Below are 14,882 nucleotides of genomic sequence, written 5' to 3'. Positions count from 1 at the left end.
ATTTGTCTTCCTTTTCCACCCCACTCCCTCTCTTCTCACTATCTTGAAGTTGATCATACCCTGTTTCATGCTTCTTAGGGTTTACTGCATATTTACAGAAACTATAAAAGAGCCCAGCGTGTTGCTCTACAGGCGTTCAAGCTGCACATAAATGGTATCAGCTCCCTCAGTTCTTCAGATTATAGCTCCAGGAGAATCTCATTTTGGCCACGTCTTGAATGGCTTTTCTGACATTTGCTATTCTCTCCCTTAACAAACAAACAGCAGGTCTAAGCGAGAAGCACAGGACAGGCAATGGCAGGTGGCTAAAATTTAATAGCATTGTTTTGTTTTCCATTATATATATATATTTCAATGGCTTCTTTTATTAAAGCGTGTGTTGCTAGCTTTCCATTTACAGTAGTGATTTCTATTTTCAAAATTAAATTACAGAAAAAAGTGTTGATTTAATGAAAACTGTTAAGCAATATATACATATTACAGGCAGTGCGTAGAAATAGCTAGAAACTAGGATGTTTGTACTGGAATAGTTGAAACTCAATATATGCTTGACGGAAAGGAAGAGGCAGGCAACCTGACCTGACCTGACTTCTGCTTTCTTCCCCAGTTCTAGGAGTCACCATCATTGCTGCACCTCTACCTGGACAAAGGCTGGGACTCCTCCTCTTCCTCACTAACTGGAGGTCACTCGCTATGCTAGCCCTTCATTTTATGGCACCTCTGTGGCCGGCACCCATGGCCCCACCAGCTTCTTCCATGTCTTCTCAGGCCCTCAGGAAGCCCTTCTGTTAGTACCTAGCTCTGTGGGCACTTATAATTCTTTAATCTTAGTCTAAATTTAGTATCACTCAGTATCAAGATATCTTTATGGCCAAAGCAGGGTAGTACCGTGGAAAAAAACGTGTCTTTTCGTGAGGGGTAAGATAAAGTCTGGGGTGTAAAATGAAGATTCTCAGGGGAAAAAACAAAGCAAAGCAAAACAAAAGAACGAAAAAGTTCATATTTACAACATTTGAAGTTTTAAAAATAATTTTGTTTGAGGGCTTCAATATCTGAAATTATTTTCTTTCACACGGAGGCAATATGTTAACTCTCTGTCTAGATGAAAGACAGAAAGAACACAGGAGGGCTGAAAATGGTCATTATGGCAAACTCCAGGTTTTCCAACACGGAGGCTTACTCACACTACTTAATATATTGAGCTGGGTAGTTTCATTATAAAAGTCAAGCACAGCATTTTAAATGTAAAACGTTTGAGCATTTGACCCATGACGTTTAAAGTCAAAAGTTCCCAAATTGGTGGTGCCGTTGAGATGTTGCAGGTTTTGCGATGCATGGTCCGCAAGGCATACAAATAAACATTATGAACAAACAGCACAGCAAACACCGAACGCTTATTGTTTGAAAGTCCTCTAATGTCTGAGTCTTTAAGAACCAATTGCACTGACTTCTGTTCACTCATTCAAAAGCCTTATTCAGAAGCGCATCTCCACATCACGTGATTTAAAAAGTCCGCAATGCATTGGGCCAGGAGTAAATTCTCTTCACAGAGTGCAAAGTATGCTTGCAGGGTCACTGCTGTTTTGAAGGGAAATAGTTCAGTTTTCGCGCTTTCTTCCAAAGTACTTCGCGTATTCACGGCTGCAGAAGAAGGGCTGCCCGGGGAGGTTGAGGGAAGTGACTTCACACTCTTGATTACAGAATGTCACGTTTACCTCGGTAAAGTGCCCACCTTTAAATGATAAAGCGGATACAATGAAGCCGCTCTCACGTGTCCACCTCCCAAGCTACCACTTAACCGCCAGCTAAACTGTCTGCATCCATCTGGATAGTCAGCGCAGCGCTGCTGGGTCCCGAGGTGGCGCGCTTTGCCTTACCTGGCCTCGGCTTTGGAGTTACCTGGAGCGTTCCAGCCACTGTACCCAGAGGACAAGCTTCTTGTTTCAATTTGGTCGTCTCCGTGGGGAATTGCAGCACTAGCGAGTCCTGGGTGTGGCGATGTCAAGATCGAGTTCAGGTCTCTTAGCTTGCCCGCTGCGGGCAAACCTTCCCAGCCCCAAAGCTGCTAAGGGCGGGTGTCCAGAGCCCGCAGTCCGGATCCTCCCGGCTGCGGAGGAAGGAACCGACCCTGAGGCCGCCGCACTTGGAAACGCTAGGCTGCGCGCTCTGTGCCTCACTCGCTCGGCCCGGGAGGCGGATCCCCTTCCCAGCACACAAGTCCTTATATGCACTGGTTGCACCAAACCGCCTTACTCCAGCCGTACCAATAATTAATGGGGGAAGGAGGGAGTCACTGATATTTTCCTCCTTCTGGCTTTCTGTTTCCAGCTCTGTAGCTTTCGAACCCCGCCAAGAAACCCCTAGATGCGATTGAAAGGCCATTTTGCTGCAGTGCACAAATCGGACACACAAAAATAGAGCTTGGGTCCCTGCGATTAAGCACGTCAAGGTTCCGGAACAGCTCTTGGGATCCAGGCCGTGCAGCCCGCAAAAGCCCGGGCGGAAAGGGTGCGCGCCCCTCCTCCACCCGCACCGGCGTGGAGGGGCCGGGTCAGGAAGCGCGGCCTCTCCCCAGGCAGAGACCACGCCTCCTCCACCCGCTTCACTCCTCCCAGGAAGCCGTGATGGACAGCTCTGTGCGGCTCTCCACCCCCACCCCTCAGCTGAGTGGAGGAGTTGATGTGTCTCATTATAACAGCCAATGCAGCCGCCATCCACGCACAAGCAAAGAAGCATGTCCCATTTAAATACACCCACGCAGCCCCAGCGCCCTTAGCCGATCGGGGCGCGCAGCCCACACGCACCGCGGCTCCGGGCTTGGAGATCCGTGCACGCTGGGCTCCCGGACCCAGCGGACCGTCCAGAGAGGAGGGTCGAGCTCGGGCTCCGTGGGGTTGGAGTGGGCGGGGGAGGCTGGGCCCCGGGCCTCTGACGCTGCACCCGCATGAGGAGGACGCGAGTGAAATAGACCAAGGTGGAATTGCCAAGGGAGAAGCTTCGGGGTGGCTTTGGTCCATTTCTCCGGGCGAAGAAGTAGACATGGCGAGCGACTCCCCGGCTCGCAGTCTGGATGAGATCGATCTCTCAGCTCTGAGGGTGAGCAGAGCGTGCTTTCTGATTTCTTTCCAGTGGTTTGGGTCGGGGTGAGTGGGTTCAGTGTGTGCACTGGGGCTGGGGCTGGGCCGAGGTTGGTGGGCAGCAGCATAGAATGCTCCCGGGAGGGGTTCGGGTTCGGGTTGGATTCAGGGGTGCTGAGGCGCTGTGCGCGGAGCCCCCCGGCAGGGGCTGTGCGGTACGTGCACTTCCTTTGGTCTCCGAGGGCTCGTGGAGCTTATGCCGTTTTCCTCTTAGACCGATGTAAGAGCATTAAAACGAAAGGCTCGTGTGTGTGTGTGTGTGTGTGTGTGTGTGTGTGTGTGTGTGTACACGCCCCGGGCAGTCGTCTCGTGCCCAAGGCGCGAGACCTGCCTGTCTCTTCCTGCAAAAAAAGAATCCCTGCGTGAATGAAGGCAGTGACCCCTCGCGTTTTCCAGCTACCTGCAAGATGACATCGGGAGCCCGCGGTTCCCGCGAGCCGAGCCTGCCGGTCCACAGCGGCCGGTTCCGGCTCTGCTGGGCTCCCCGAGGGCGACTGCGCCCCCTCCCCCTTCTCGGCTGCCTCTCGGCGCCCCTCTCACGCCAGTCTGCGCTCACCTTTATTTATGGGTTTAACTCAGCCCTGCCTTGTGTTTTCTGACTTTGTGGTGGTGACATTTCAGTTTTATGGCTGAACTTCGGCAGGTGAAAGGGATGTGTTTGCAGCTTCACCCCAATCAGACCGGAACTCCCTGGAGTGTGTGTGTGTGTGTGTGTGTGTGTGTGTGAGTGTGTGAGTGCGCGCGCGCGTGTTTTCCGTGTCAGTGGCCAGTCCTTTGTAGAGTACCTCCCTTCCCCCAGCCTCACAGCTTCTCTGCTACCTTCACGTGAATTACCTCAGATGCCGTTTCGTTGCACTGACTAAGACATCACTGATATAGAATCCATTTTGCTGTTGTTTTGAGATCAGAATATCCGGAATCCCTAGATGCAGCCTCGACGTCTCCCACCCTTGAGCCCCAGTCTCAGACACACTCCTTCTGGGAAGGGGACAGAGCTTTCTTGCTATTTTAATTAGATACTGCCTGCCAGGAAGAGGGTGAGGGGTGGTGGTGGCAGAGGCAGCAGCGGGCATCTGAGAAACACTGACCATCAATCTGAGGACGACTTCTTTCTTTCCTGAGCCAAAAATAAAATAAAATAAAAAGCAAGTGCATAGTGGTGCATGGGGTGGCTCTCAGCTCTGAGACTGACGGTATGGGTGGAAGTTCACTTGCTGTCCTGAGGGATATATTGTTAGACTGATGCTAAATCTTGAGGCCATTTACCTGAATCTCGATGCTTCTGACAGTGCCTTTTCTTTAAATCCACAGATACTCTAAAGTGTTAGTTCTTTGATCAAAGAGATACTTTGTTATTTAGCCTCAGTAAACCTCTTTTGCTCAGCCTTTCCCCTTTCCCTGTAATCCGTGGGTGCAAGAGGTGAGATTTCTGCAAGGCAGTACCCAAGCTGAAAAAGCACAGGGTGCCATTTGACAGTGGTTGTCTCATCGTTGGGCAGCCACAGCTCATTCATGCGTTATTACAGTAAGCTGCCTGTTTCTCTAGTGCCCAGCATGCCACATCCAGAGCCTGCTGCCCTCCGGGCAGCTGGAGGTGGGGGTTGGTAACAGGGTGGGTGCTTTGGCCCAGTCTCTGGCTGCCTGCTTTACTGACTGCGTTCATTTGCCCTACTTTCTGCACCAGGAGTTGCTGCTGGCAGGTTAATCAGGTGGATGGATAGCGGGGGACTAGGGGAGGAGGGGAGTGGCTAAGGGAATGGGGTCTGAACAATGGGTTAGGCTTGTGATTCTCTGAGCTGGAATCTCAATGGTGCTCCTCTAACGGGAAGCTCTCTGGTGTGACTTTAAGTTGGGCTGGGACTTGTCTCTTGTGCTTTTTTCCTGGAGAAGGTTTTTTTGGGGATGCCACACACAGTACCTGCAGGTGGGGAGCAACTTTGGGGGCTCGCCAGGCCCACCTTCCGGGCAGTTCACACTTAGGGAGACATGTCCTCCACAATCTGTGTTTGGAAAAGGTATTTTTACATAATTAAGTGAAATTGCTCTTTGGGCCTGGACTGCTCACTTAGTTCTCTGTCTACCCTGACCAGTACAAAGACGTAGAGGTGGGGAGTGGGGCTGCACAACAGCTATTCGGAGTGCCTGGGGAATTGCTAGCTGGAGGATTTAATGCATATGTGGGAACAGTTGCATCCCATGGAAAGAGGGTTCTTCCACCAGCCTTGTGGTGGGTGAGGTGTGCAGGCTGGAGTGGTTCCAAAGGCCAGTAGGTGAGCTCTATGAATCAGAGGGCTGGTCATCTCAGGCTTCCCCAATTTGCAGAGGTGGACCTCCTGAGATAAAATGTCTCATTTGCTCTTACGCCCTTAAAGAAGCCTCCTGTGAATGCCTGACTCCTCCTGGGAATGCCTGACCCCTGAAATGCAGCCAAGGTCAGTGGCTTCCAGGAGAATTGGCTGCAACCCCTCCCAGTCTCTTGCTGTTGTGGCTCTTTAATGTACACAATCAATGCTTTTTTGGGGAGTAAATCCTGAGTTCAGTGCAGTAAAAGCAGATTCTGTCTGGAGAGGCCTTTATCTTTCTCACTTTAGGGGCTTATTGTTCTCAGCCAGTGATCCCAGACTGGACCCAGTCTAAATTTTCTCCAAATAGGGACAATGCATAATTCAAACCAGAGCAACCAGCGACAGTACTTATTTAAATTATGCAAGATTCGGTTGGTTTTTAAAAATGAAATGAAGTAGGATTTTCTTTGGTCAGAAATAATCAGAATCCAGTTTGTATAGTCTTGATTTTTAGAGCTTAAAAGAAACTAAATCTTGGGGTTGGGGATGGATAGATAGATTTAGAGCTGGAAAGACTGCACAGTGAATGCTTAGCCTGCCTCTTATTTAACACATGGGAAGCTGAAGCTCAGAGAGGTGGAGTCTGTCCCCCAAGGTCAACAGCCCTAGCGTGGGTGGCAGTAGTGGGACAGTGGAAGGGGTTGGGGTGGTGATAGTAGAGGTTTGGGGAATCTAGTAACTCCTCATTCAGTGCGCTTCTCTGTAACTCGCATTTTCTGTGGTTGAATCAGAAATCAATAATACATTTTCTGCTTGAGTACAAAAAATGGCAGAGAGTAATAATTTCACCAGGGCTACAGAATTTTATTTATCAAGGCTGGGGTAACTGCATCATGCAAATAAGCTGGTAGTGCACACAACAGCAGAGCACCTTGGAATTTAGTTGTCCAGCCTCGTTCATTGGCTCCTTTGCAGGCAAATGGTGTCTGAAGCACACAGGACAGATGTTTGTCCTGCATGGAGAGCCTATGTGACCAACCCATCTCTATCTGAACATGTCCCATGGGGGCCGTCTGGACATACACATCATTTAGATGTCTCTGCGTATGAGGTTTATGGAGTCTGTATTTTGTGTAATCTATGTGGATATAGATATTATATATAGTATTATGGATATAAACCGTCCATGTGGGTGTATGAAAACGTGTGTATACATACTTCAGCTACAGCAAACAATTTTCTCATTCAAACCTGGAATTTGAGTCATTCTGTTTCAAGACATCACAGCCTTAAAAGATGAAACTTGCCACCAGGGTGCTTTATTGTACAAGACATGAGCTCAGCCCAGAAAGTTTTTTGGAGATTAGTATATTTATGAACCTGAGCCTCTGGCTGTCCTTAGTTTGACTTACAGGTTAGAACAGTCATGTCTAGGATTTGGCCACTGCTGATCTTGTACTCTCAGCTTCTGCCAGGATTCAGACATACTTTTGTACGTGACCAAAATTAGATGACCTATGTTGCTCGCTTTTCTCACCACTTACGTTCTGGGCCTGATGATATCCTTTTTCATTAGAATCCAGATGGAAAACTGACCTCCCTGGAAGCCTTGCATGTGTACCTTAGCTACTCTTTTCATGCTTTTGTTATCATTGGTACGAAATTTTCTTTCTGCTCTTTATTACAGACTGTGGGCATATTGAGGGCCCGGAGTCGTCTTTGAGTCAAAGGCCTCATTAGCTGATTGAATGAATGAATTCATGAGTGAGTGCATAAGTAAATGAAGTAGAATGAGCACTGGCTCCCAGGCTCTGCCTGTGTCTGTGTCATACTAGTTCCGTGACTGGGATCACTAGTCATTTAACAATAACTAACATAAACATGGGAGTGATCACACACAACTTCTTACCTGCTTTCCAAAATCAAATGAAATATTTATGGAAATGCTTTCAAAACACAAGACCCCACACAAATATACTATTCCATGATTAAATAGAATTTTGTGGGAAACTTGATTCTACTATTTGATCCCAGTGATTGTACCTAGTAGAAAATGATCCTGAGAAGAGAATACCAGAGATGCCTCTTTTTGGGAGCACCACAGCAGACCTTAGCTGCCTCTTCCTTGTGCCAATATGACCTTATATGTTTCTCTGAAGTCCTCATTTGAGCTTCATTCCAGGATCAGCATTCATTACATATGAGGTAAGCTAAGCCCAGAAGCTTTTTGGAGATGACCATATCTCTAAATTTGTATCAACTATCAGCATTATTCATTAAACCTTCATTTTCCTTTTTCTTTCTTTCTTTTTTATTTCTTACTTTCCTTCCTTTACAAAAAACTTTTCTTTCTCTTTATGGATGATCCATTATTCAAATGCAAACACATTTATTACGCATGTCTTTCTTTCTTTTTAGGCAGGGTCTTGCTATGCAGTTCAGCTAAGCCTTGAACTCACTTTGTAGCCCAGACTGTCCTGCAATTCAAGGCAATCCTCCTTCCTCTACTTTCTGAGTGTGCCACCATGCCCAGCTGCCTGTGCCTTTTAAAAATTTTTCTTTTTTCTTACAAGGTGAGGTGAACATTAAAATGATACACAAGTAGCCCAGTACTTAAACTTGGTCAGAGGTCTCATAGGTCTAAAAAAATCTTGAAACATGATTCATTCTTTATCCCAGGACATTTAATTAAGTTTTGTCTAAAACGAGATTTTACTAATGTTGCGTCCATTGATAACAGTAGCTTAAGAGGACAATAGCATGGCAGCTTTTTCATTAGAAGCATTTGTTTTTAGACAAGTGTTTTCTTTGCAGTGACATTTCCTCATCAGAAAGTAGTTATCAGAACATCAGAGAAATATGCATAAGTACTTTTCGTATTCATCATTAACTGGAGTAATCTGTAGTGCAAAAGCTCATACAAGTTGTGGAGTTTGCTGTTTGCATAATTATCTGCTTAGGAAGTCATAGAATAGTTTGTCAATGAAAGAATGCCCAGTGCTTTTCCATCATGGAAATATCACATCTTCACCACTCATCCGTATGGCCCTTTGCAATACTGTAATTTTGAGTCCCGCTGGCTGGCCCTTCCTTCATACTGTTCTAGAATACATCTTCCATGCCTCTGTCATTTCAACACCGATCCTCCTTCCAGTGGTAGTGGTTCTCACAGCCACCCAGCCTGGGGGTGCTCTAACTGAGCCATGGCCACTATGCCCAGCTGAGCACAACCAGTCTCTGATTCTGTTTCTGACAGAATTTGGGATAGATTGAGTCTGAAAGATGCTTTATGTTAAATGGTGTCTTTCATTCTGTGGACGAAGCAGCTCTTTGCGAACAGTGCCTAAACTAGTTTTTAGCAGTGTGCTGAAAATTCTGAGAAAATCTTCTTGGTCTTTTTTGAATAAAATGTTATTTTGTTTCTAGTGAAGAGAGAAGAAGGACTGAAATAGAAAATGTTGATGGAATTCTCTTTGTCATTTCTTCCATTGTGGTTGGAAATTTATTTCCTATTAGAGAAAGATGACCCCGTCCTTTTCTTTTTATATGCCCAGGCTAAATTCAGTGGTCTTGAGAAGGTGCCCCCTAAAATCTGAAAACACATTTTATTTCACCCCAAGCATAAAAACCTTTCCTAGTATTTGTTGCGTGGTCGCCTTGTCTGAGTTCTTCCATGACTCTGGCGGTTGCTGTGCCAGGCAGTATTCATGGTGAGATCCACCTCTGTGCCTCCATCTCTAGTCCCCTGAGCAATGTCTTTCAACTAATACAGCCACATTAGCCTTCCTAAAGCACAGTTCCAGTCTTTTTATATCGGTTTTAAGGCACTGACTTTCTCTTCCAAAGACCATAGTATAGACCAAAGACTTAGTACAGACTGAAGATTGTATCTTAGCATGGAGTCAAGACCAATTATCACCCAGGTTGGTCTCCTGCCAGGCTCTACAGTTTTTATGACTACTCTGCTATTGTCACAGGCAGTGCCTTCTGATGGATGCTCTTTAGAAACACCCTGCCTTTTTATCCTCTGTCCCTACTGCCCTAACAACAAACATGCATGTGCGGTGCTTTCCATACAGCTGTCCCAGTTTCTCTCAGGTAGAAGGTATCCCTCTCACTTACAGACTCCCTCATACCTCCTTCATAATACTCAGGACTTTCTGTCGTGAATTCTATTCCTGACTAGGCAATAAGCTTTGTGAAGGCAGGGTGTACATTTGACTTTCTTAAGATCCTCACTGGCATATCTTACACAACTAAATATACCTTAAAGCAACAAAGTACATAGTGTACAGCCCTTGGGAAGGACCTGCATGGTGCTGCCCACAAAGGGTACAGAAAGCCCAAAGAGGTGGGCAGTTCGGCAGTTGCGCATTTCAGGGAACATGAATTCCATTATGTCCTGTGTTACACGACTTCATGGGACGCCTTTATGTAGGGTTTAACTCCAGTGGCTGTCAATTATAAGAATGTAATCCCAGGGTCACCAATTACTAGAAATATAATCCCTACCTCTGAATAAGGAATGTCGGTTTTTGGAATTTCCACACTATGGAAAATTGTCTCCATTTTCTCTACATTCTAAATTTTGAGAGATTTTAAATGCTCTAGATTAGAATCCCAAGCCCAAGTGTGTGTGTGTGTGTGTGTGTGTGTGTGTGTGTGTGTCTGCATACATACCGGGCGTTTTAATATTTTAAATATCCTCACATTTATGGTGACGATTTTTATTAAATAATAATAGAGGTAGGAAGGGTTATGCTTTTTCAGTTGCGCCCTGGAAGATGACACTGGATTTTTATCTTCATGAGCAGTTGATGGTGAGGTCTAATAGAGATGCACCATATGGGAGTCAGAATCCAGAGTCACCAGACGGGGCTAGAAAATGCTGGAGGGGGCTTCCAGCACTGTCATTCTTCCATAATAAACCCTGGGATAGATAAAAGAACTAGAGGCAGGGTTGGCTATTTAAACAGCCATAGAGCCTTATTTTATGTTTTGGAAACATGGGAGATACTGCAAATTAAATACCTCGATGAGGTAGAAATTACCATTGAAATGTAACAGCCTTTTTTCATTTTCAGGTGAGTTTTTCCCCGACCTTTAGGTTCTGACTTATGATTTTATGATTTAGTCCTATTATTTCATGTTCAGTTTTTTTTTTGTTTTTTTTTTTTGTACTGAGAATTGAGCTCACAATCTCAGGCTCGCTGGCAGGCACTATGCTACTGAGCCACAACCCGGGCCTTCATCATCAGTTTTTGAAGATTTAATAATGGGAATTATTCAAGAGCTGATGGTAAATGGTGCTGGGTCCTACACTACAGCTACATGTCCAGGGTAGATTTTCTATTGCTGTCTTTATAATCAGTGAAGTTAGAACCTTCGCATGTGAATCAAGCTGAATGATTGTAGTCTTTAATGTTATATTATTTATGTAATACTAGCATTTGTTTCAGTAGTGTAGTAGAAGATACAAAGAAATCTGAAAGCAGTGTAAATTTGATGTAGTCTAGCGTTCTGTGATTGTGTGATTTTGTGATTGTGTGAAATTGCATTAGGTACCCAGTGTTAGTTCATTCATTCATTTTTTCTTGTATTCAGTCATTTAGCACATGTTCATTGCATGATACTGTTGTTGGGGAAGAGCTCTAGGCAACGCTGGCGTGCTCTCTACACTCATGGTTGGCCTGAGAAAACAGTCTGGGGTCCTTCTTTTTTAAAAACGTATGTTTGTGAGACATAACAATTATATTCATTTGGTGGAATTGACTCATGTGTGTTCAGAATCATACCTTGAACATTTTGGTCCCTTCACGTCCCCGATTATCCTTCCTCCTTCCCTTGTCCTTTTCCCCATCTGCAAACGTCTGCTTCACTCTTTTATAGTCTCTCCTGTTTTTTATCGGTATCAGGGATCAAACTCACGACTGTGTGCTTGCAAGGCAGGTGCTTATGCCGCTGAGCTAAATCCCCAGTCCCCTACAGTCTCTCCTTTATGATACTCTTTAATTTAGTTATATTTTGGGTTTCTCATATTTAATTTTCTATGTAGTCTTAGGTCATTCTTGACCAATTTCACTCTAGCCACACTGATCTTTTGTGAATATGCCAAGCTCTTTCCTGTAGAACTCCTTATCAAAAACTTTCTCACAAGACTTTTACATGGAGAGTTATATTTTATTATTTGGGTTGTCTGTATTATTATGTATCTATTATTCCATTTAAAACATCACCCCAAACTTAGTGGCATACAGCAACGCTCACCCTTTGTTATATATCCCAGAGTTTCTGTGGGTTAGGAATGTAGAAGTGGCATCCTTGAGTGGTTTTTCCATGAGGTTCTCCTGAGATTACAGCAAGATATTGGCAAGGTCAGTTATGTTCTGTGGCTCCCCACTAAAGCTGGGTAATTTCTTCTCAAGATGGTCGACTCGTGTCATGTTTGTTGATAGCAGGAGGTCTTCCATGAGCTATTTGAGCATCCTCATGACCAGATAGAGCAGTCTAAGAGAGCAAGGCACAAACAGCAGATCTTTTATGATCTAGCCTTGGAAATCATACACCAATAGGATATAATGATATCTGTTATATCACATCTGTTATATCTGGTAATTCAGGTCAGCCCTACTCAGTGTGGATGAGAATTACATAGAGACATTAGTGCAGAATGCAGGAGTTCTGGAGGGCCTGGTGAAGGCTGCATACTTCTCCAAAGTAACCTTCTCCCTAACTTGTTGCCATCCACTCAGTGTTTTATTGTCTTTAAAGCAGTTATAGGTAAATGAATTTTCAAAAACTTGCTTTCTTTTATTGGAAACCAAATTTTGTGAGATTAAAATCTTGCCTGCATGTTTTCCATTATTCCTAGAATTTAGAATTGTGGCTGGCATGTGACACATACTAGATAAATAAGTATCAGTTGAACAAAATTATTTAAAGAAGATCTTAAGTGGTACCTTGGTTCACAAATTCAGGTATCTCAGCAATTTAGGTTATAAAGTGAACTGAGTAAGAGCCAGATCAAATTTCCCCATCATTTGAACCTAACCATTGAATTTAATCTGGTTCTCATCCAATTTTGTTTCTGACTAGAATTGTGGAAAGAAATGAGTTCATGAACTTAGGTGCTACTGTATTTATTGTATATCCATACTTCCAAAAACCTGAGTCATTAAACCAATAAACTAAGGAAAGGAGGAAAACCAAAAGGGGATTTTCTTTTTTAATCTAGCTATCTATATGTTTATGCATCTGTCTATCTAGGCGTTAGTGGGCCAGTTTACCTCTCATGTAGCTTGGAGCTGGGGCTTAGAGAAATTCCTTGTTTTGTTGAGGGCAGAGCTGCGTCCCATTGTGCTTTCCCCTCAGTCAGGATGATGACATAGTAGCCATCTTGGTGAATCAGTTATCTCCATCAAATAAAAATAAATCTGAGTTTGATTCCCTTTCCAGATAGAGTTTTGTTTTGGGGTACCAGGAATCAAACTCAGGAATTCATGCTTGTCCAAACAGGCGCTGTGCCTCTGATACTGCCTGTTTTTTAAACTCAATATTTAATTTTTCCTCATTATGTCAATGTTTTTCTATGATATAAATTTTAAAACTCTTTATCATAGGGAATTTTAAACTTACATAAAAGTAGGTAGACTACTGAAATACTCCTACATTACTGATAGAAATAGTTATGATGTGACTCAGCAGTTCTACTTCTAGATACATATTCAAGGAGAAATTAACAGATACATTCACAAAAACTTGTTTATGAATGTTTATGGTAGCTCCAAAGAGGAAATAGCCAAAGCATTCCATCAACTAATGAGTAAGTAGATGAAATGTAGTTTATTCTTATAATGGAATGTTATTTACAATAAAAGAAAGTACTGATAAGTGCTACAACATAAATGAACAGAGTGCTAGATTAAAGAAGCCAAGCACAAATTTTTGCCTGTTGTATAATTCCATTTATAAGAAATGTCCAGAACAGGCAAATCTCCAAAGACTTAAAGTAGTTTAGTAGGTGCTGGGGCTGGTGGAGAGAGGGAGTAGGGATGATTACTAATACCCTAAGATTAGATTATTTGGGCTGTTGTGCAACTCCAAGAATATACTATAAATCACTTGCACACTTCAAAAGAATGAATTCTATACAATGCAAATTAAATCTTATTTAAATTACTTTTAGATGAGATCAGGCACGTTCAGGGTGATATGGCCGTACATAATAAAATTACTTTTAAAAACTAGGGAGAATAGTGTAATGATTCCCCTACCTAATAATTGTTTCTTAGGACCATTCTTGTTTGTATTATACTTCTACCCACTTACTATGCCATGGTGCTTTTACAGATTATATCATTTCATTTATGAATATTTCAGTATACATCTTAAAAATACGTGCCCACAATATTATGGCTAAAACATTTAATATGTAATAAAATATTCAGTGTTCAAGTATCTAATTATATGTTTTTAGATTGCTTCACAATTTATTGGAGAAATATATCATAATATAAACAATTCTTGTTGATGCAGATAGAGGTTATTTCCAGCTTTTCAGCTCTTAAAAATAGTTCTTTAGTTAACATTCTTATACACAAGTCATTTTGTGTGTCTTTTTTCTTAGGATAAATTCTTTCATGTGGAATTTAGAATGAGAGTATTGAGTGGTCTCTTGATAGTGCCAAATTATTTTCCAATTTCTTGTGAGTTAGTTGCGTATCATTTAAAGATGAACAATACAACTTAGAAAAATCAATTAATTTACCAGAAGAAGTTCCAAGTACAACTAAATGGCCCCAAAGCCATTGCTTGTGGGGATCCACATGACCACCATTTGACTCATGAACCTTGTCATAACATCAGAATTACCTAATGTATTTTCACTCTGGGGTTCACCATTGATATTGGGTGTGAATTCGTTCCTTTGATAGATTTCTTTGTGATATTGTTAAAATACCAGTGTCAGCTTCATAATTATTTTCTGGCCTAAATCCTAAAAATTTAATTTAGGAACTGTTTTAAGATTAACAGTGGAATCCTTGTGCAACGTATTTGCATTTAATCTCTCATGTTTTTGGAAAACTATCCAGCAACTGTGCTTGGAAGATGCATGGAGTCAAGCTCAGAGGTTTCTATTTTATAAGAAGTGGAGACCACTAAATTTCTGGTTATTGCTGAAAACGGCAAGATGGGCCAGAAGCGACCGCACAGCAGTGACCCATTCTTAAGCTTTTATCTGCCAACTAATTATTAAAGTCAAAATTTTGAGTTCTGATTTAAATTTTTATGTAGTTGTAGATTTGGGGGGGGCATTGTAGATATTTTAAGATTACAGTGGAGACAATAAAAAATGAAACTAGGAACCAAAAGAGTAATGAGCCTTTTGTTTCAGAGTGTAGTCTACTTCCCTCTTGGTTTATAAGTAAGAAACTATTAAAACTAACACAACTTTATGCTT

The 14,882-nt window shown here is 43.1% G+C and overlaps 1 protein-coding gene and 1 long non-coding RNA gene across 10 annotated transcripts in view; one reads left to right on the top strand and one right to left on the bottom strand.

Moving 5' to 3' along the window:
* Positions 1-295: 295 nt before the first annotated feature.
* On the bottom strand, positions 296-2,538 carry LOC106026155 (uncharacterized). Its single transcript, XR_001199795.3, has 2 exons — positions 1,878-2,538; positions 296-1,732 (listed from the first exon to the last, which is right to left on the bottom strand). It is a non-coding gene; the product is annotated as an uncharacterized LOC106026155 (long non-coding RNA).
* Positions 2,539-2,661: 123 nt separating this feature from the next.
* Positions 2,662-14,882, top strand: part of Tnik (TRAF2 and NCK interacting kinase) — a 375,608-nt gene continuing 363,387 nt past the window's right edge. For 4 of the 9 annotated variants that reach the window (XM_013145516.3, XM_013145515.3, XM_013145512.3 and 1 more), the window contains exon 1: positions 2,663-3,096. In XM_013145516.3, coding sequence (XP_013000970.1) covers positions 2,680-3,096 — 417 coding nt within the window. In that variant the 5' untranslated portion in view covers positions 2,663-2,679. Of the gene's footprint in view, positions 3,097-14,882 lie in introns of all 9 variants that reach the window. The other 5 variants (XM_013145513.3, XM_063227156.1, XM_013145514.3 and 2 more) reach the window with 3 other exon arrangements.

This window comes from Cavia porcellus, unplaced genomic scaffold (genome assembly GCF_034190915.1).
Source record: "Cavia porcellus strain 051 isolate PalLab524CR breed Dunkin Hartley unplaced genomic scaffold, mCavPor4.1 scaffold_17, whole genome shotgun sequence".
Classification (NCBI taxonomy): domain Eukaryota; kingdom Metazoa; phylum Chordata; class Mammalia; order Rodentia; family Caviidae; genus Cavia; species Cavia porcellus.
This window is presented reverse-complemented; position numbering and strand designations above follow the sequence as displayed.